General features: G+C 40.7%; 1 protein-coding gene across 6 annotated transcripts in view; it reads left to right on the top strand.

Moving 5' to 3' along the window:
- The window catches only part of Pds5b (PDS5 cohesin associated factor B), a 131,645-nt gene that overhangs the window by 62,213 nt on the left and 46,643 nt on the right, over window positions 1–22,789 (top strand). For all 6 annotated transcript variants that reach the window (XM_032887088.1, XM_032887089.1, XM_032887092.1 and 3 more), the window contains exons 8-15: window positions 1,549–1,689; window positions 4,289–4,404; window positions 8,684–8,778; window positions 11,964–12,109; window positions 13,415–13,566; window positions 14,773–14,886; window positions 19,177–19,258; window positions 21,273–21,321. In XM_032887088.1, coding sequence (XP_032742979.1) covers window positions 1,549–1,689; window positions 4,289–4,404; window positions 8,684–8,778; window positions 11,964–12,109; window positions 13,415–13,566; window positions 14,773–14,886; window positions 19,177–19,258; window positions 21,273–21,321 — 895 coding nt within the window. The remainder of the gene's footprint in view (window positions 1–1,548; window positions 1,690–4,288; window positions 4,405–8,683; window positions 8,779–11,963; window positions 12,110–13,414; window positions 13,567–14,772; window positions 14,887–19,176; window positions 19,259–21,272; window positions 21,322–22,789) is intronic.

The raw sequence follows: 22,789 nt of genomic DNA on the forward strand, positions 1-22,789 counted from the left end.
CATTAACCCTCAGAGGCAGTCAGAGCACCTGGTGTGGTATGAATCCTTAAATCTTTCTCTGACATGGGAAGACATAGGGCACTGCTAAGAATGTGTGATGTATATTCTGGGTTAATTTTATACATTTTAAAAGAAATTATTTATTTTAAAGTTTTTGAGACAGAGCTTCACTATGTATTCCTTGTTGGCTTGGAACTCTCTATGTGGACCAGGCTGGCCTTGAACTCATGGGGATCTGCCTCCCTCTGAAGTATTAGGACTAAAGACATGCACCACTACACCTAGATCCAATTTTGAAAGATTTTAAACAGAGAGGAACTTGGTCATTTTGCCTAGTATCTTCACTCATTTGAGCTGTAGCATGATGAATGGTTTGACTTGGAAATTCAAAGCCTTTGCCTGTGCATGTGTATATGGAGTTTTTAATTAATTAATGTTGCAAACTTTGTAAGTGTACACATTGTTTATCGTAGTACAAAGGAGGATGAAAAGGACTAGAAAGACATATTAAAAATGTAAAGCTGTGGGCTGGAGAGATGGCTCAGTGGTTAAGAGCACTGGCTGCTCTTCCAGAGGTCCTGAGTTCAATTCCCGGTAACCACATGGTGGCTCACAACCGTCTGTGATGAGATCTGATGCCCTCTTCTGGTGTGTCTGAAGATAGTGTGTTTACATACATAAAATAAATAAATCTTTAAAAAAATGTAAAACTGTGTATTTGAAAAGTGAGTAAAGCACTATGAATATGTAAGAAAGCTTTATTTTAAATGCTGTAATTTTCTTTATGCTAATGTAAACAAGATATGATCTCTTGCCATTAAGAAATTTATCTAGTGAGGTGATTAAATCATTATTTTAGGGTTCTTAGGAGAAGAACTGATAGCATGAGAGTATGTATGTGTGTATGCATGTATGCATGTGTACACTCATGCCTGTGAGTGAATTTACTGGGATTGGCTCCTGCTGTCATGGAGGCTGACAAAGCCCCAGCAGACTAAAGCTGGAGATCAGGAAAGCTGATGTGTGACACTTGGGCCACATCCAGAGGCTGAGCGAGACATGTGGGTGTTGCTTGTGCAGATCTTTGTATGCAGAGCCTGGAGAGCCTGGAGTTTTGATGTCCAAGGTCAGGAGAAGAAGGAGGAGCTCACCCCTCGTTTGCCTTTACATGCCGCTTCCCCTATGGACACTAATATTCCCACTTCTACTGTGGATTCATAGTCTCGTCTGAGAACTTCTTTGATGATAACCCAAGAATTAATATTTTAGCAGAATATCACTCAGGGTACAGTTCAGTATTTTATTGGAGAAACAGAACTGTGGCCGGGAAGGGTGTTTGCTGATATTGATCATAGTCAATGCGAATTATCTGTGACATTGTCTGCAAAGTGAGCTCCATGTTTTAGGTGATAGTGGTTTCCCACATCACAGAAAATGTTTCTGTGTTGCTCGTTTGACTTCATTTATAATAAGAACATTTTTAATTAAATAATAAAACCCGAGACAGTTTATCTATGGCATTTCTTTTAATGACATTTTTCTTAACAGTTTTTTAATCAGGTTCTGATGCTTGGGAAAACATCTATCAGTGATTTGTCTGAGCATGTCTTTGATTTGATCTTGGAACTCTACAACATTGACAGCCATTTGCTGCTTTCTGTTCTGCCCCAGCTTGAGTTTAAATTAAAGGTAAAAATTGTGTAAAAATTATTGTAAAAATATTATGACTGTGTCAACAAATTCAATGAAGAGCATTGCTTGTTGATTTTTTAATTCTTAAAATTGTTTTACTGACTCCAACATGAGAAAGAATGTTGTTGTTGCTTATCTCTGGATCTCCAGTGCCTGCTGTGGTATCTCCCAAGGTGAAGGTAGGCATCTCATTAGTAAACACCACTTAAAGGTGACCAGCAGATGCACCAGCCTCTGCATGTTTCCCGGGATAGTTCCTGGAGTGAGGTTAACTTTCAAGGTAAGCATTTAGCTTCCATTTCAAAGCACAGTGTGTAGCAGGCTCTCAGGCTCTAGACTGGGCATTGAAAGTGGCTTAGGATTCACCTATAGCGTGGCATGCTCCTCTGTTCTGTCTTACACAGCTATCTGTGCTTTAAGTCTGTTTCCTTTCAGTACTGAAAATCTGTTATTTTTTTTTTCTAACATGTCTCTATTCCTCTGACATTAAATGATGCTATAAATTGAGTTTCTTTTGAAGAATTGGGGAGTATAATTTCTTTCCCAAGTCATTGCAAGATTAAAGCCAGCCAGTTTACTAGTTTTTGATGGCTTCCAGTAAATAATCCAGAAAAGTTACTAGATGATTTTCTTGTATCATTTTCTTATTCCTAAAATTTTTTCTATCACTTTAAAAAACAAAACAAGTAGTTTATATATATATTTTTTCCTTTTTTTTTTTCCGGAGCTGAGGACTGAACCCAGGGCCTTGCGCTTGCTAGGCAAGCGCTCGACCACTGAGCTAAATCTCCAACCCCTACAAGTAGTTTATATTGATAGCATACTAAATAGCTGGTAACTTGTTCTTATTTTAGTAGAGTACATTTTTTTAAATGTATTTCTTTTTTCTTTTTTCTTTTTTTAAATGTATTTCTTAAGTGAGCCCTTTCATTAACTGGCCTTCCTGTCTTCTTTCAAATTTGGTTAGTAATTTTGGTGAGGCAAGACAATCAAATATTTCTCCCACCTCCTTCCCACCCTCCCTCCCCCTCCCTTCCTCTCTCCTCCCTTCTTGTTTTGCAAGACAGGGTTTCTCTGTGTAGCCCTGGCTGTCCTGGAACTCACTCTGTAGACCAGGCTAGCCTCATTCACAGAGAGCTGTCTGCCTCTGCCTCCTGGTTGCTGGGCAGACGCGTATGAGCACTCCCACCGCCCTGCTGATAGTTACTTGTTAGTTAATCTGTTCCTAATTGCATTTTCCTACACACTATGAGGAATATAAAAATAAGTAAGCTCTCAGCCAACTTAATGAGTAGTGTGGGAAGAAGAGGGAAACACTGAGCTTTCTTATGAGACTAGTGTTGATGGATTTTACAATTCTCATAAGCCTTTACAAAACACAATCCAGAATTTTTAATTGTAAGACATATGCCTAGATTGGGCAGATCTAGGACTAGACTAACTTATTCCCAGCTATAAGGCCCCTTGTCACTCTTTTGTTTCTCCTGGCCATGAGGTTCTGGCCCAAGGCAGCCTCCTCAACCTCTCTCTTTTTCCTCTCCTCTCTCTCTACCTGCTTTGGGGCTTCCAGTCCATCCCCTCCACTGCCCAATCACAGGCTCTGGCCTTTTATTGAGCATATAAATGGGGAGGATGTTATTGGCATCCATTAACATTAGAAGATAAGCAGCATCAGGCCAACCCACTACAGATTGGATGCAGTGAGGATCAGGTGGGTGTGGACAGTACTCAAAGGCAGGAAGCCCTGTGAGGAGGAAGCCCGAAGTCCTAAGGCCTCCCAAAGCTTAGGATGTACAGAGTTTAGACATTTGGCTCTCGTCACAATTTTCATTTGTGGAGCAAAGAAACAAGTTGCCAGAAGAGTTAGGCTCTATTTTGGGGACTCTTGACTGCAAGCCTGTGGCACTACTGTAAAATTTAAGACGTATCCGTGTAGTGACACCCATACATAGCACCTTGAACTTGGCTTCATTTGCTATGCCTGATTGTTGCACTCTGGAAGCCCAGCATTTGCGCTGGTCGGTTGTTCACTTAACCACTGTGTCACTCGGTGGTAACAGTCAAACTGCAAAAGGCAGAGATGTGCCTGCTGCATACTCAGTGCTTCAGCACACTGCTGACTTCCTGTAGGAATCTGATGTTTTTGCATAAACTCACTCCTGCTGGGGACCAGCTTCATTATAGAGTTCTCTGTTTACTGTAGGTCTCATTTCTCTCAGTGTCTGGTCTTAAAAAAATAAAACATACACTTTCAAGAATCCTTAGTATGTTTTAAAATACACTCTGAGTAGAAATTAACCTGAGTTGGAGGAGGGCCTTTTAACATTTACTAGGAACCTCAGGATGTTTTCACACCACAGTGCTGCATTGCTGTAACTTGAGATGAATCAGCATTTATTACAGCACTCCATCTTGCGAAAAGCTTTGTTACACTTGACCATTCTGGATTCAGAAGGGGTTTGTTTGTTTGTTTGTTTGTTTGTTTGTTTGTTTGGAGGGTCTGAGAAATCCTAGGAATAGGCCATGTTCTGAGTGTTTACTTTGAAGTTTAAAGACATTGTGGGGTTTTTGCTCTTTTGTTTTTTGTTCTATCTAGAGCAATGACAATGAAGAACGCCTCCAGGTTGTTAAACTCCTGGCAAAAATGTTTGGGGCAAAGGACTCAGAATTGGCCTCTCAAAACAAACCACTCTGGCAGTGCTACTTGGGCAGGTACAATTTGCTTTTTCTGTTTGTATATGTTCTGTTTTTATATGTTTATATCTGTTTCTATTTGAAAGATGTTCTATTTTTAGAAATATGGTGCACATTTAAGCTATGTTGTCAAAAATCTTAAGAATGAAGGGTTTTCAGGCTGGGGATGTAACTCAGTTGGTAGAGTGCTTTCCTAGTGTGCCTGGGGTCCCAGTGCCACATAAACCAAGTGTAGGGAGGCAGGAGGATCAGAAGTTTAAGGCCTTGGCAATAGTCTGGACTACATGAAACCCTGATTTAAAAATAAATAAATGAACTTAAAAGATTTTCTATTTTGTAGTTTTCAATGTTGATAATAAGTAGCTATATTTAAATTTTTGTTTATCTTTATTTTATTTTGTCTTTGGTAATGTTTGAAAAGTGGTGCATTTTAGAGGCTGTCTCATAGTTTTTGTCTCATAAGATAATAAAGCAATAATTATAACTGAAAGTGCAGCTGTTATCTCACGGATTATGTGGAGGCATCATGTGGAGGCATCGGCTGGGCAAGGATACCAGTGAAGCCAACAGCAGATGTAGCCTCGTGTAGACGCGCGCACATCTTTAATTCTAGCGCTCCCGAGCAGAGGCAGGCAGAGCTCTACGTTTTACACCAGCCAGATACACCTTGCCTTCTTTCCCTGCGCCCTCCCGCCCTTGGTCCAGCTGCTTTCCTTCCTGGTCTCCAGAGGCTTTGGCGACTCTCCTGCCTGGGTTATGAGCAAATACAGCTTTTGTATTTCTTAGGGGAGGATGGTTTCAGTTCTCTGTGTGCTTAGAGTGGCCCGTGAAGCTCCTGAAATGCTTGAGTGTGCTTGTCCTTGGGAAAGGTTCATTACTTTTACTAAAGAGCTCTTTGACCTTAAAAATACTAAAGCACTGTAGATAATTCCAGCTCAAACTACTTTGACCCTGAGGAGGGAGGATTTTATTCCTTCAAATTATGCTCAGATCAAAAAGCAGTCACATTGTTAACAAAGAAATAGGATTTAAGACTTCAATTCCATTTTCTTTGTGTTTCAATATTTGTATTGCTATTATTGCCCTCCCCTTTGATGACTATCATTAATTTTAATAAATTTCATCTTTTGGTGTAAATTTTTCTTTCTTTTTTTTTTTTTTCTTTTCTTTTTTTTTTTTTTTTTTTGAGCTGGGGACCCGAACCCAGGGCCTTGTGCTTATAGGCAAGCGCTCTACTACTGAGCTAAATCCCCAACCCCCTTCTTTTCTTTTCTTTAGGAGAATAGGGTCTCACTATGTAGACCAGGCTGGTCTCAAACTCAGAGATCAGCTTGACTCTGCCTGGGGAGTGCTGGGATTAGAGATAAACAACACCGCCAAGCTAGTCTGAATTTTCTGATTTTTATGGGACATGCCTTTTTACCTTTTATTTTTTTTTAAATTTCCAATCTGAATTTGTAGCTATGATTTTAGTCAGTGCAAACATTTTGCTTTTTCTTTTCGGACAATAAGACAAAGTATTTAAGCAGTTTAAGCTAATGCAGCTCCGTTTGAGGTGCATTTTACTTAGTTAAAAACTGTATGTGGCTGAATGAAAGGGATCCATCCTAAGCCTTGTTGTGCAAATGTTGCAGAGTGCATCTTCAGGGTGGCATGGAATTAGCATGGAATCGGAAATGGATGGTGGCTGGGTGTGGGTGTGTGCGCGCGCACGGGCACTGCCACTGAAATGGTTGTGTAGGTACTTCTATACTTTCAAGTTAGGAATTAGATTAGCCAAGCAGTCCAATTAAAATGCTTGCTCAGAAAATCCTAGTGTAAGCATATATCACCTTTTGTCCCACTGTAGCTCCTGCTTTAAATTTAATAACATAAAACCTCTCACAGTATTAAAAAAAAAAATCACTAAATTTGGGCTGGGAATGGAGTTCCATGGTGGAACTCTTATCTAGCGTGTGTAAGGCCCAGGTTTTGATTCTCACCACCACAGTAGGACAAAGCAAAAGAGTACTGAGTACCCTGACTCTGATGCAGCACACCGTAATCCTGTGACAGGGAGCCTGCAGGTCTCTCATACCAGCCGGGCCTACATAGAGTTCCAGGTCAGCCAAGACCGCATAGTGAGACCCTGTCTCAGACAGTCAAAACCACAAAAGCAAAATCCCCACCAAACTTGGGGAGCTAAACATATTTTAACAGATATATTTCTTTATAATGATGATAAGTTATATGCATATTTGAGAAATGATGAGACCTGGATTCAAAACAACCTTTACAGGGTCTTGAGAGAATTATACTTCATGGAACAAATATTTCTTCATGATAAGAGCATCTTAAGTAATATGCTGCTGCTGAATTTGGAGACACGTGTCTCTTTAAAAGCATGCTGTTTGAGGGGTGCGGTGGGCACCGAGGATTGAACCAGGGTCCTGTGCATGCTCTGTCTTTATGCTCTTAGATTCCAGGGGTTGAATTTAGGCCATGAGATTTTCAGGTGCTTTTACCTGCTGAGTTAACTAGCCAGACTAGATGTTGTTTCTTTTGGTGTTAAATGATAAAAATACTGGAGCCTTTTGATTTTACAGAAGACACAGACTTAATGACTAGAAACCCTTGACTTTAATGTTATTGACACCTACGCAGAACCTACAAGGCACTGTTCTGTTCTTGGAGCTGCTGGGTATGGGTTTTGAGCATTAATGATTAAGGGACAATTAGATGTCATGTGCATGCTAATGGAGGAATACAGTGCCATCAGATAATCTCGTTAGGGATCCCAGTGCCCAAAGCAGTCATGTGTCAAACTCTGACTAACAATTTCTCAGGTGTAGGAGTGAAAGGTTCCTACTAATTGACATCAAAATAAAAAGATGGGGAAAGCACTCTGTGAGGGCATCCTCATATATAGGCTTAGCTTTTCTAGGGACAAACAGATTGAGGATACAGCATAAGGATGGACTTGTTAGTAGTTGGAAATGAGGTAATTATGATGGTTAATTGGATAAGAACAATTTGAATACAATTTAGAATCATAGGATATAAACTAATGTGGTAAAAGGTTTGCCATATGTTAGTTTATGTTCTAGAATTAATCACAAACTCTTCAAGGAAACTTCTTTTCAGAGATGATATGGAATTTAAGTGTTTCTCTGAACTATAAACATGCATATATATTTATAAGATACATAATATGCACAGACATACTTACATACTTCAGAGCAAACGTTTGAAATGCAGTATTGATGGGAAAACATTTGTGTTGCACGAAGCTTTTGCTACCCTGCCTAGGCTCCAGGAATGGCCGCACTACCACCCACCACCCAGCTTCCCTTGAATCCATGGGTAAAACACACACACACACAGGCTGATCATTCAGCTTCCCTCTGAGACCGTTGCTGGGCACTGCCATCTCCCACCGGGAAAACTGTGCCGTTATCAATATTCTTGTCACAGCACCTCTCCACTTGCCCTAAACTTTAGTTGCTTGTTATTTCTAGTCCCTGCTAGACATTTCCAACCTCCCGCCACCACAGGCCACCACTCCTCCCCAGATCTCACAAGGCTACTTGTATTTTCTTCTCTCTGAAGCCTGGGGAGCTGTCTCCTTTCAGCTCCCCCCTACCTCCCAGGACCCAGAAGTCCCAGCAGTTGGCCTATGGCATCTTTACTGATAGATCAAGAACCAGTTGGGGAACAGCCCCACACATTGTCATTATTAGTCCAATGGAGAGCACAGGCTCCTCTAACAGAATCTAAATAGAGATTGTCCTAGTTTTGTGGTAATGTGCTCACAACTGTAAATGGTCTGGTCCCACTATGGATTTTCCTCCATGCATCTATGTATCCACATGCATGTGAATGTGCCTGTGTACCTGTGCTCATTGAGGCCCGATGTTTACCTTGGGTGTCATCGTACAGAGGCCGCCATCTCTCCTGATTGTTACCTAGAGTGTCCCGGCAGTATCGACCTTGGGAATTGCTCTGGGCCGGCTGGACAGGCACTTCCGTTTGACATGGGTCATTAGTATATGCCACCTCACTCATCTTTTTTTTTTTTTTTTTTTTGCAGATGTGTGAATTAAACTCGAATCCTTTACCAAGGATTAGTAAAGACTAATCCCATTATCTTCCCAGGCCCCACTTGGAATTTTCTCATATATGTATATATTTCTCATATATATATTTCTTATATATACAGATATTTCTTACATATATTTGTTAATAAGCAGAATAAATAGGAGTTGAGTATAGATGAAATTCCTATTTTGGCTGTCCTAAAGAGCACTCTTTCTATTAGGTTCAATGACATCCATGTGCCAATACGCCTGGAATGTGTGAAGTTTGCCAGCCACTGCCTCATGAACCATCCCGATTTAGCAAAGGATTTAACAGGTAACAGCATGTCTCCATGGATGCTTTTCAGTCGGGGGGGTTGGGGGGGAGAATACTTTTCCAGGGAAAACCTTTTTTTTTTTTATAGGTGTTTCTGATAGCTGTCTTTTCTCATTATTATGGAGCTTTTGAAGCTAGGAACCCCCAACTCCCCCCACCCTTTTTTATTGGATATTTTTTTATTTACATTTCAAATGTTATCCCTTTTCTGGTTTCCCCTCCAGAAATGCACTATCTCCCCCTGCTTTTATGAGGTTGCTCCCCAACCCATCCACAAACTCCCTCTCCCTCCCTACCCCGACATTCCCCTACACTGGAGCATTGAGCCTTGATAGCACCAAGGACCTCTTGTCCCATTGATGCTCAACAAGGCCATCCTCTGTTACATATGAGGCTGGAGCCATAGGTCCATCCCCATGCATTTTTGGGATGCTGGTTTAGAACCTGGGAGGTCTGGGGTGTCTGGTTGGTTGATATGGTTGTCCTTCTTGTGGGGTTGCAAACCCCTTCAGCTCCTTCAGTACTTGCCTTAACTCCTCCATTGGGGACCCTGCGTTCAGTTCAGTGGTTGACTGCGAGCATCCACCTCTGTAGTTGTCAGACTCTGGCAGAGCCTCTCAGGAGACAGCTATATCAGGCTCCTGTCAGCATGCACTTCTTGGCATCAGCAATAGTGTCTGGGTTTGGTGGCTGTATGTATATGGGCTGGATCCTCAGGAGGGGCAGTCTCTGGATGGCCATTCCTTCAGTCTCTGCTCCATACTTTGTCTTCATATTTCCTTCTGTGAGTATTTTGTTCCCCCTTCTAAGAAGGACTGAAGCATCCACATTTTGGTCTTCCTTCTTGAGTTTCATGTGGTCTGTGAATTGTATCTTGGGTAATTTGAGCTTTTGGGCTATTATCTACTTATCAGTGAGTGCATGCTATGTGTTTTTTGTGATTGGGTTACCTCATCCATTTGCCTAAGAATTTCATGAAGTCATCGTTATGGCTGAGTAGTACTCCATTGTGTAGATGGACCACATTTTCTGTATCCATTCCTCTGTTGATGGGCATCTGGGTTCTTTCCAGCTTGAAGCTAGGATTTTTAATGTGTAGTTCCTGTGCATACTGGAAACAGCATTTTACAAGTAATTTCATGAACTAAGGCAGTTCTTTTGTTTAAGAACTACTGTGCACATTTTCACATATTTGAATTTGCCTCGGTCTTGATTTTTAAGATTAATACTAATGCTCTGATTGTTTATGAACTTTATGCAAGTCATTTAACTGGGAGCAAAGTTAACCATAGTTAGTGGAGATAACTTAAAATCTGTTATAAGCTGTTCACCTCCAATTTTTGAAGTAATGAAAATATCATATACCTGTTCACTTTTTAAAATTATGAGATAGTTCATAGAATAAAGGTTAATATAACAGTCATGTATATCTTTTGCACAAATGTTAACATTTGCTGTCTTATGAAATTAAAAAGCAAAGAAAAGATAATTACAGCCAGAATCCTCTCAGGCTGTTCTCCTTAGTGGTTCTGCAGGACCCTGTTCTCTATGGTTTGCATAGTTTTCATGGTTTTTATAGCCATCTCCTGTTTGTCTCCTTGTAGCCAGCTGATCATAGTTTTGTCGTGTAAAGCTTTCAGTGGAATTGTGTGTGACTTTGGTTGAACTTCTGTCTGTATTATGTGATTTTTCTTTGCATTGCCCGTTTCTGTCCCTTGTTTCCTATAGATTTTCTTTGTTCTCATCTTTTCTTGCCTGTCTATTCTTTTGAATTTGAACAGTTACTTATCTAGCCCCTCTTTCTGTGTCTCTGTCTTTCATATGTATGTGTTGTTGTGTTGTGTCTATGTCTGTTTTTCTCTCACTTGTTCTCCCCGCCTCCTCTCTCCTGGATATTCTTCTATTAATATATTTATAATACAATATTTTATGTTATATTCATAATATAATTGATAATATTTATCTTATGTTATACCATTTAATCTATGTGAATATAATATTTGTAATATAATATAATGTCATTGTAATATTATTAATGCAGTATTTTCTGAATCTGGTTTTGATGGGGAGAGTTTTTTCCTCTTTAAAAACATTAGCAATAGCTTCTTTTTTTTTTTTCCTACCTTCTATTTGCTTTTGGTTTTTTTTTTTTTATTAGATTCTTTCCTCAGACATTTTAGTAATTCATAGCCATGTGCTCATGGCTAATAACATGTGCTCGTGCACACACATGCATGTGAAGTACATAAAAGGCCATATGAAGAGTGCTAACTGGAAACAGTGGGTCTATAGCTCCTAAGATTCGCTTTGCGGTGAGGAGTTGTTTTCTAGGTTTTTTTTTTTTTTAAATTCACTTTACATCCTGTTCACAACCCCCTCCTCCCATCACTCCCTCCCAATCCTTCCCCTTATACCCCCATCCCCTTCTCCTCTGAGAGAGTGTCTCCAAGGAGCTAGGCCTCTCTCACTGAGGCCAGACGAGGCAGTCCAGGTAGAAGAACTTATCCCACGGACAGGCAATAGCTTTTGGGATAGCCCCACTCCCGCCTCCAACTCCCAGCTCAAGTTTTTCAGCACCCACATGAAGCTGCATGTCTGCTACATATGAGCAGGGAGGCCTGGGTCCAGCCCATTATGTTTTTTGATTGATGGTTCAGTCTCTGAGAGCCAAGGGTCCAGGTTAGTTGATTCCTTTGGTCCTCTAGGAGGGTCTTAGTTACGATACCTCAGCTTCAGCTGTTTGCTCGCAGGGAAGCCAGGTCTCCTTAGCCAATATCTGAGCTTCACCTTTTAGCAGCCATACTCAGGACTTCTCTAATTATGTGACAGAAATGGCACTACCCTACTCTTTCCCAGTGATGCCAGATGAGTTGATTAGTTTATTCTTTTAAATGGAAACTGATGATGACATGCTTAACAGTGACACACCTCATGTGTGGGATCAGCTTCCCTCCCTGGGAGTGCAGACTTCACTTCTCAGTTGCAGATGACATTTAGATTGTGAGGGAAAGGCCAGTCCCACTCCTTGCCTCTTCCCTTCCCTTGCTCTTAATTTTCTTGAAATATTAAACATTCTACTTAGGGTTTGCTTTTGCTCTGTTGATTTGCAAAGATCTTTCCAGTCTTTTAAAGCAATATGATAATTATTAAAGCTTCCATTTTAATCAGAAGATCTTATCTTTCAGAGTATCTGAAAGTGAGGTCACACGACCCTGAAGAAGCTATTAGACATGATGTCATTGTGTCTATAGTAACAGCTGCTAAAAAGGACATTCTTCTTGTCAACGATCACCTACTCAACTTTGTGAGAGAGCGAACGTTGGACAAACGGGTGAGTAGGAGTTGATAATCCCCAGAGGGTTTGTCTTTGTGTGTTTTATTTTGTTATTTTTGAGACAGAGTCTGTCTGTGTGGCTAGCCCCTGGATTCTTAGAATTCTCTCTCTAGTCTAGGCTAGCCCTGAACTCAAAGTGATACGCCTGTCACTGCCTCCTGAGTGCTGACATTGAAGGTGTGAGCTTCCATACCCAGCCGAGGTTCTCATTGTTTGTTTTTTCCAGACAGAATTTCTCTGTGTAGCTCCGACGGTTCTAGAACTTAGTCTGTTGACCAGGGTAGCCTTGACCTCGAAGAGATCTATAGTTAGTCTTTGCTACTTTGTGGGTTCTTCTTTTTGCCACCCTTTGTCCCCTCCCCAACCCCAGTTCACCGGATCTGATCACTGGATAGGAGAGGAGAAAAGGGGGCGGGGGGAGCGCTCTCTGAATCTAATTCCATTCCTTTGTTTCTTCTTTGAGCACAACTACTAACACCACAGCCAACCCCTCTGAATGCCCAACAGCTCTCACCCTCTCCTCCCAGGGCGCTAGCATTGATAGAACCCTCTGAAAAGTTCCCAGAATCCCAATACCCAACACTTGAAGATACATCTGCAGCTGGCAAAGCTACACCTCAGCTGCTGTGGACAGTCTGAAACAGCCCCCATGTCCCCACACCTGGATTAAAATGAAAACACATTCCTACAATTTCTCTGTGTTTTTAAAGAAAGCAGAATTCCAAAATTGTCACTGCAGAGATCATCTGCTCCTGCCCCCCTAGAGCATCAGTTAAAGGTTTGCAGTTCTACGCTTAACCTCGAGTTTCATTCTTAGTACCCGAAGTTCAATTGTGTTTCATTTAAAAGATCTCTTTTCTTTCCTAAATAATGAACTTATAAGTTGAAAACATCTGAGGTGCAGCCAGGTAAAGCAGGATGTGTAAAGTGACTCGTTGGATACTGGCACTCAACTGGCTTTTTGTCTTCAGTCAAGGACCCCAGCTGTGGGATGGTTCTGCCACATTTAGAATAAGTTATCCTTCCTCAGTTAAACCTACCTGGAAACGTTCTTCACTGATACACCAGTCCTTGGCAGTTCTAAATCCAGTTGGGTTGACCTCAAAGATTAAACTCCACACTATTCTATTGCTTCACATTGTGGGAGCTTTTGTTTCTCTGCGTATCCCTGGCTGTCCTACAACTCATTCTGTAGGCCAGCCTACCTGCCTGTGCCTCCCGAGTGCTGGGAGTAAAGGCATGTACTGCCACCATTGTAATAGAAGCATTTTTATAAAATAACCTTTATATGTTTGTTTTAAGTGGAGAGTACGCAAAGAAGCCATGATGGGACTTGCCCAGATTTACAAGAAATACGCTTTACAGTCAGCGGCTGGCAAGGACGCTGCCAAGCAGATATGCTGGGTCAAGGACAAGCTGCTGCATATATACTATCAGAACAGCATCGATGACCGGTGAGTTGGCCACGCTCCCACGCTCCCCCCAGCAGCTTGCTGAGTGTTGGATGTTATATACATTCTTTGTGCTTTCTTTATGGCTTTAACTATCCTCTTGCCTTTCGGATAGGCTAAGCGGAATGCGTAGTTTTCTTGCCAACAGAACCACAGGTGAAGCATACATAGGTAACTTCTGCATGAGGAGAGTTTCCTCATTTGTTTTCATGCGCTTAACTTTTTATAGGGTGATGTCTATAGCTGGTGTAATTTCAAGTTTTTGTCTTAGAGAAAACACATGAAAAGTGTGTTTATTAAATTTTAAACAGGGGCTGGAGAGATGGCTCAGTGGTTAAGAGCACTATATATATATATATATATATATATATATATATAAAAATTTTAAACAGTTTTTATTGAAAATCCTTTGGAAATTTTAGGTTAAAAAATTTTCTCCCACTCAGGACTAAAAACACTTAGGAATTTCTAAGAAATATGTTATCTCCCTAAAAGTAGATGGATAACTCTTGTATGGATAAAAGCCAATTAGCCTTCGGTAGACCCCTAAAGAAGCCATACACCAGTAGTTCTCAACTTAATGCAGTTCCTCATGTAAATAAAATTATTTCGTTGCTACTTCATAACTGTAATTTTCTACTATTATGAATCGTAATGTAAATATTTGATATGCAAGATAATCTGATATGGTTGTTTGACCCCCCTTAACCACTTTCATACATTGTTAAAATTTTATGATATATCTTAGGAACTTTTTAGATGTGCATGTGTGGCACCAGTGCACAGATTTCTGTTATGACTTGGTAAGACACCTTTGTGTCCTATTCCTGGGTGTCTGGATGCGAAGGGAGTGGTTAACTGCCCTAGGTATGCATGGCACAGGAGCCTGGCCGGCTGAAGCAGCTCCTGGCCTTTTCCTTCGTGCTTTTCCTTAGCCGTGTCTCGTAGCTTTAACTTGATGATGATATTTGTGTCTTTAGAGGGACCTGGTGTAGTTTTCTCAACTTTATTAATTTGCTTTATGATACGCAATGTCCAAGGTCATTTATAACAGCCCTATATAGGACTGTTATAGACAGAGAGAATTAGGTCGTCCTTTTGGTTCCTCTTAGATAGAAGAAGTCTGTTCTCCACTCTGGAAAGAAGGAGCTTACTTAATTCATGATTTTATAGTTTTACATATGGAGTCAGTACACTTTTCTCTCCCAGGTTGCTTGTTGAGCGGATCTTTGCTCAGTACATGGTTCCTCACAACTTGGAAACTACGGAGCGGATGAAGTGCTTGTATTACTTGTATGCTACCCTGGACCTGAATGCGGTGAAGTACGTATGTCTCCAGTGTCCTGGCGCTCCTTTTCTCTAGCAGCTTAAGGGAGGGGGCTCAGTGTGTCATGTAAACTCTATGTTAATGTAAGCATTGTTTAATGGTCCCAAGCACAAGCAACTACTGGGCTATTTGTTTTTCTTTTTAGAAAGTTCTGTTGCCAACCTGTGATGTCAGCAGGCATCCCTGCAGCTGCTAGAGCTGCTTGGCATGAAGTCATTAAGGATTTGACTTTTCTCTCTCTCTAGATTTTCATGTTGATGGCATTTCAAGAGAGGTGATATACCTATTTCCCCCACCCCCCAGGTGTTAAAAAGGTCCACATTATGAAAATACTATCTTCCTACTCTTACCACGGTACTAATTTCAATTATTATGTAGTGCAGTAGAATAAAATTGCTTTGCTGTTTGTCCTCAACTTAGTGTTGTAGGTTAGCATTAGGGACATCTCACAAAAACATTGTTATTTCCATGTTTCATTAGCTGTCCTGGGAGGGAACTGGCCCTTTTATATAGTAGACTTATGCTACTCTAATTGAGACATTGTAAAGTGTGAAGATTTCCAGAAAGTGTAGAAGTTGAGGCTCAGATATTCCAGTAAACATAGTTAGATCCGTAGAGGAGTGCGTGCTTTGGATGTCTAAGGGTACTTTTGAATGGCCTTCCTTAGTTCCACGGTTCTGTGTGCCACAGCTACTCTACCTGGAGGTGTAGTTGTTGGCACGCGCTGTGTGGCTAGCATGGGAACCTGGACCTCTGTCTCTGCTTTCACCCTGCAATTGAAAAGTAGCAGCAGACGTCTATGTTTGTACGAGATGAGCAGCCTCCTGCAGAGCTCAATTTACAGTCAAGCAGTGAAGGTAGCCAGGGTTTGAAGTCAGTGCTGCTTGCTTACAACATTCGGTCTTTTAACTGTGCAGAGCAGTACATACGACTACGGTTTTAGTTAATTTTACTACGCTGGGGATGTTTTTCAGAAATGGATGCATTCAATTGCTGGTTTGCTTTAGCTTGGTTGCTCATCCTTTTTTCTATGGTTCAGCTGAACGGCCTGTTAGAGTGAATTGAGGGGATCAATACCTGTTCTCTTGGAACACATGTCACTTGGAAATCCCAGGAAAATCTGGCATTGACCAAATACCACTTAAGAGTAAATTAATAAACATACTTTTAATAAGAATCCAGAAGCAGCACTAAGAAATCCTTCATGGAAGAACTTAAAATGATGAGTCTGTATACTTGTTTTTATTTTGTGAGAAAGGAAGGAATCGTGTTCAAGAAAAACAAAAGGTTCAAAGATTTCTGTAAATCTAAATAGCTGTGAATTTTGAGAGTGTGGCTTTAGAAGAAAGTAGGAGGCATGGAGGCTGGTACTTCATCAGCCATGTACAATCCTGCAAGTGTCCTGGTCCCTCCCTTGCTCAGCAGGATGGTCTTCAGAACCTTTCTTCACTGGTATTTCTAAATAACACATACGAGAATAGGTAATAAATAAACTATAAAATATGTAAATGTCTTTATATCATATGTGCACACAGGAAGAAATGTTGACTGCTGTGTCAGTCAACATACACACACACACACACACACACACACACACACACACACACACACACACACACAGACTAAACTCATTCTTACCCAAAAAAAAAAAAAAAAAAAAGGTCAGAATATCTCGTTTCTAAATCCAAGGAATGAAAGATAATTGGTGGGATGTTTAATGCCAGAAATGGAAATGAAAAGGAGAAAACAAGTCTGCGTGAAAAGAAGAGAGTACAGGTAACAGTCACAATGCTACCAAAGTACTTTTCACTAAATGTCAGTGTATTTGATTGAATTTAAAAGTTAAACACTTGCCAGACTGTGGTTGCACACACCTTTAATCCCAGACCCTCAGGGGCAGAGGCAGGCAGTATCTCTGAGTTCCAGGCCAGCCTGGTCTACAAAGCGAGTTCATGAACATTGCATGCACTCCTTGTCTCAAAAAAAAAAACAGAACAAGAGCTGGAGAGATGGCTCAGTGCTTAAGAGCACTGGCTGCTTTCCCATAGATCCTGAGTTCAAGTCCCAGCAACTACCTGGCAGCCCACAAATGTCTGCAACTCATGGGAATCTGACACCCTCAAACACCAGTGCACATAAAATAAAATTAAAGAAAGTATAAAAAAGGAAGGACTCGTTTTTAAGAGGCGTGCTGTGAAATAAAACCGTTGAAAATAAACTTCTGTTTGGACTAGTACATAAGGGTTTTGGTTTTATAAAAGTGGTTCAGAGGGATATTTAAATGTTTCAAGGTGAAGTATTTTAAAGTGGCTTAGTGCACTGACTGTGCAGCTGATTGTTTTAGCTACTTTTCTGGAACTTAATTTATACTTATCTCTGTTTCCCCCAAAGTCTTTACATTTTCTTGTATGTGATAATAACAAAACCCACATACATGTGAGTGACGAGACCCGGTGACAGTTAACATTCCTATGAGTGTGTCGCCCAGCTCCTCTACCCTCTGTCTTCCTGGCAGAGAAACACAGCAGTCTGCTCTTCTAGCTTACAAACAGCTTTGAAGAATCAAATGCATGCTTGCGCATGTGTGTTTCCTGTAACCATTTAGTTTTGAATATCACATAGATAGATTATTTTATATATATATGGTCCAGTGACATTTTTATTCTTGTTCTGTTTTGGTGCAAGGTCTTTCTTTGTAGCCTTGGTTGGCCTGGAACTCATAGAGCTCTGCCTGCCTCATCGTTCTGAGTGCCTGGATTAATTTTCACCCTTATTGCCTTGTTGTCCCCCTTCTGCTCTCATTGAACTTCTAATCAGTATAATAAATATGGGCAAATTCTCTTGCTATTTAATATTTTGATTAAAATTCTTAAGAGAGTTTTCTTAAATACATTGTAATAGAAATTCTTAGTCAATGAGGGCCATTTTAAAATTTCAGCTATGGTTGTAGTTTATGAATTAGATTTGGGGGAATTTCATATTTAAGTGATAAATAATATACAATTTTATCTGTTTTAATTCAAGCCAACTTTCAACATGTGGATCTTTCAAAAGTTATAAATTACGATTTTTCTACGAGACAGAGTATGTTTGACTTTGGAGTTCAGAAGTAATTTCACAGAGTGTTTTCCTGAAAGTTTTTGTTTTATATATGCAACACATAGTTTGTTTTAGACTTTCATAGATCTCTGACAAGTGACCATCTTGTTTTTAGTTAGTTTGTGAATTTACCTTCATCACTAATGCCAGTGAAACTGTGGGCCTTTCACACTTGAAAACAGTAAACTATCACTGTTTAAAGGGTGAGATGTCCAGTGCTGAGAATGTTTTAATACTCTTACTGTTAGCGAGTTCCCAAGTTTAAACTAGATTGTATCTTTTTAATAAAACGATATCTAGTGGCATTTCGAAACCTAGATAAAGAAGAGAATGAAAATATTGAACAGTTGTCTTTCTGTCCCTTCGGGAAAGCTGGTCTTCCTCGGGTCTGCGTTTTCTCAGTGCCTCCCAAGGGTGTGGTGTTGGAATCCCACCTGAAAATAAGTGTGGGCCTGGAGGGCTCAGTGCGTAAAGTGCTTTGCACGTACACGCTTCCGAGCTTAGCTTTCCAGCCTGGCTAGTGCACAGCAGCGGTGTGGGTGAGCTGAGGGTCTCTGCAGCTCGCTCCTCAGCCACCTCTGCTTACTCCACAGTTGAAGGAAGGCGTCTGAGGGGTGAGCCTCGATGTTTTCTTCTGACCTCCATGCACATGGGTATCCTGCACATCCGAATACATGCACAATAGTCCTGCATATACACACACACAAAGGAAACTGAGGAAAAATACTTTTTAATTTCCTTAGAAATGATGTGGTGCTGAAGTTCTAGTTAGTGTAGTTACTAGGAAGACATGTTGCCAGCAGTAGATAATTTCAGTTTACACGTGGTAGGGTAAATATCTTCCCAACAGTTATGCCTGTTGATGCTTCTCTCGTATTCCATGTTGCACATACAGCACGTTACGTCGTCAGTCCACCCTTTATTTCTCAGGTTCACGGTCTCCGGTCAGCGCCTGCTTATCTTACAGACACGCTCCATTTCATCTGTTTACGCCAGTGCAGCAGCTTGGCTGGCTCCTGCCGCTGGCACATTGAGTCTTGCTTCTGGGATGCCAGTTACTACTCTGTGGATTGTAGCTCAGTGCTCCTGTTTCGTTTTTCACCTCGCCCTTTCTTATTACAATTAGGTAGTCAGAATGTTCTGAAAGGACTTCTAGCCTGGTGTTTGTATATTTTTGTGTTTTTCAGGGCATTGAATGAAATGTGGAAATGTCAAAATCTACTCCGACATCAAGTAAAGGATTTGCTTGATTTAATTAAACAACCAAAAGTAAGCTAATTTTAAAGAAAGAGTTTTAGATAGCTTGTATGATAATTGTTACCATAATTACAGCTTTATAAGTATCTTTATAACTTAGAATTCATATTGTGGTGATTTTATGGTAGTCTGTGTGTCTATAAGCTTGGGGACAATGGTCTCTGAGGTCTTCTCAGGACTGTCTAGGTTTTTGGCTTTTTGGTTTGGTCTTGTTTTCAGACAGTATCTCTGAGCTGGACCTTGCCTGGACCTTGTTTATGGCTATCAGGCCCCGGAGCTCCCTGTCTCCATCTGCCGTGCAGCACTAGACGTGCCACCATGTGCCACCATGTCTACTGTGCTACGTGGCTCTAGGAGTCAAACTCAGGGCCTGGTACTCACAAAACAAGCAGTTTGCTAACTGAATTCTCTTACCACCCCCTTAAAATGTGGTATGCATCTGGTATGTACTTATTTTATTTGGGGGGTATTTAGTGTGATTTTAAGTTCCTTCCCTTTCTGAAAATGATGCCTGTGAAATATATTAATCTAAAAAATGTATCTGGTCATTTTGAATTGCATTCAGAGAAAACAAATTGGTCACTTTTTTTCTTCTTTTTTTCGGAGCTGGGGACTGAACCCAGGGCCTTGCGCTTGCTAGGCAAACGCTCTACCACTGAGCTAAATCCCCAACCCAATTGGTCACTTTTTTTTTTTTTTTTTTTTTTTTTTTTTTCTGGGGCTGGGGACCGAACCCAGGACCTTGCGCTCCCTAGGCAAGCGCTCTACCACTGAGCCAAATCCCCAACCCCTAATTGGTCACTTTTTATTACTAACTCAGAGTTCTTGCTTTTGACATCCTTCAATCACATGCACCGCCTGTGTGTAGGATGAAGGCAAACAGCATGAGGTTGTTTCCTTCAGGAAGAAAATGTCTATGTCGCCTGCAAACTCTCTTATGTCGCAGAAACTGCCTTAGTGATTTATTGTCACCAATTTTTAAAAAAAAAAAATTGTGATTTTAAAAACTAAGGCATCTCATAACACTTGTTTGCATAGTTCAAGTTTATATTTGAGAGGTTTTCTGTTTTGTTTTAAGTAGGCTAATTGTAACCTTTTTTGTTTTGTTGTATTGGTTTTTGTCTATTTGTTTTTCAAGACGTGGTTTTTTTGAGTAACCGTGACTGTCCTGGAACTCACTTTGTAGACCAGGCTGGCCTTGAACTTTTCACCTGCCTGTCTCTGCCTCCTGAGTCCTGGGATCAAAGGTGTGTGCCACCCCTTCCCACCCCCACCTCCCTGGCCCTTTTTATAAAACAGGATCTCACTATGTAGCCCTTACTGGCCTGAAACTCAACAAGTAGATTGGGCTAGCTTAGAACTCGCAGATCCCTTCCTGCTTCAGCTTCCTGAGTGCTAGGATTAAAGGCCTAGCACCTTATGTTTTCACTGGACATGATTTACTCTTTTAACTGTGTTCCTTGAGTAGCTCACCTGTTGGGATCTGCTTTTCTCAATACTAGACTCTTCAACAGCGCTTTAGCGGCTTCCATGGCAGGCATGGTTGAGTGTTACCATGCTGGAAGTCAGCATGCTTCTGTTAGAAGCATCTGGAACTGCTTCTCTTTTGTTACCCCGTTTTTTATTAATTTACCTTGGAGGGGGAGATACAAATGTGCAACAGTGTTACTGAAATGTGGTATGTTCTTGTATTCACATGGGTGGGTAACACTAGTCTTGATTTTGGGAACATTGAAGTCGTCATAGTGTCTAGACAGTATGCTAGGAGCTCCCACCAAGTGTTCCGTGACTCTGGTGAGATGTCAAACCTGCCTGCATTTGAGACTCTCACCGTGGAACTGTTCTTTCTTGCCTACTGATAAAAACTTAGCATGGTCACATGGCTTCTGTACTTTTAACCCCACCCATTTACCTATGATTTAAAATCTGTAAAGAAAGATACAGACATGGTCAGGAGTGTTGTTGAAGATGCCTGTGTATTTTTCTTAGTGAATTGTAATGCTCGATTTTTGTATGTGATTTACAGACAGATGCCAGTGTCAAGGCCATATTTTCTAAAGTGATGGTTATTACAAGTAAGTGTTTTAAATCTTTATAAAGTTTAAGTTAATTGAAGGTTTTACATTATTTAATTATTTTAATTTTACATTGTAATACTCTAGGAAATTATTAGTGTTTTTGCTTGCTATACAATAGACAGCTCACTTCCATTTTTCTCTGATTTTCATTTATTCTGTGTTATCCAGATTTTTTAAATTTCTCATTACATAAGAAAAGCTTGAGAAAGACTTTAATGTGTGTTATTTTTGAGAATTAAGTCATTACAAGGTTTTCTGTAAGCATCGAGTCTGCGTTGCTTCCTCCGCTGCTGTCAGCCTCTGGCATTAGCTGCTTTTCTCCTCAGCTGGTCACTCACTGTCCGTGGCTGCTGACAGGAGAGTCGGGAACACTGGTGCAGTGTGGGTAATAAAGACGAGGTCGTAGGCTGAGTTAAGCACTGCAGCGCTTTAGAGCGAGCACCAAGACACTGAAGAGAACAGTAACTTAGTGGCTGTCACTTGGTTGCTCTCTTGAACTCCACTTTGAATGGAGCATTCAGAGCTGAGGTCCCACTGAGACTCAGGTAGAGAGCTGTCCAGGCGGCCCTTCTGGGAGCATTCCAGCCCTTTGCAGCTGGCTGTGGACACTGTCATCCTCCTGAGGACCTCGTTCTTTGTTGTCTTTCTGGTTCTTCTCAGCATTCACTTTTCTTCTAGAAAAGAGTCTTTTCTGGTTCTCTGTATCTTGCAGGCATCACCAGTGTAGAGAAGGGTTGCTGTGCGTTTATAAGATGCTGCATTTGTATTTTGGTTGGGTTTTCTCCTTTCCCCCCTATCACCTCCTTTATTTTCCCTAAGAGCAGGCCTTAATATGATGCCTGTCCATATCTTAAATTATCTACAGACACTGTTAAATTCCACTGATTATTAGTAATCTGTGGGACATAAGTTATAAAGTTCTAAACTAGAACTCTCAACAGCTTGTTCCCAATACTTTTCTGCTTAAATTTTACTTTTTAAAAATTATGGTGCAGATGTTGTCTTTTAGAAGTCATTGTATTTATTTACTTTTGAGACAGACTCTCATCATATAGCCCTGGTCACTTCGTAGACCTTGGCTGGCCTTGACTTCAGAGATTCACCTACCAATGGCTTCCAAGTGTAGGCCACCAAACTAGGCCTCCCTTCTTGTCTGCTAGTTTTTTCTTATATATAGAGACATGAAAGGGCCATCCATAGAGCAAGTATTTCATACGATTAGCACAGGAAGTATCCTTACGATGGCGGAGACATTTTTGCTGAGACTTAAGGACTGCTCAGACTTAGGATTTCAGAGACTTGTAAACTTTCTGTGTTACATTTAAGATAGGTATAATTTATTTTATTAGTTATGCTAGTCTAGTTTTTTTCTAAGCAATTAAACTGCCAGGAAGAGCAGAACCAGTAAAGACCACTGTTGTCTTAGCCCCTCCCTCTAAGAACTGTGATGTACACAGTAGAGGAG

This window comes from Rattus rattus, chromosome 16 (genome assembly GCF_011064425.1).
Source record: "Rattus rattus isolate New Zealand chromosome 16, Rrattus_CSIRO_v1, whole genome shotgun sequence".
NCBI lineage: Eukaryota > Metazoa > Chordata > Mammalia > Rodentia > Muridae > Rattus > Rattus rattus.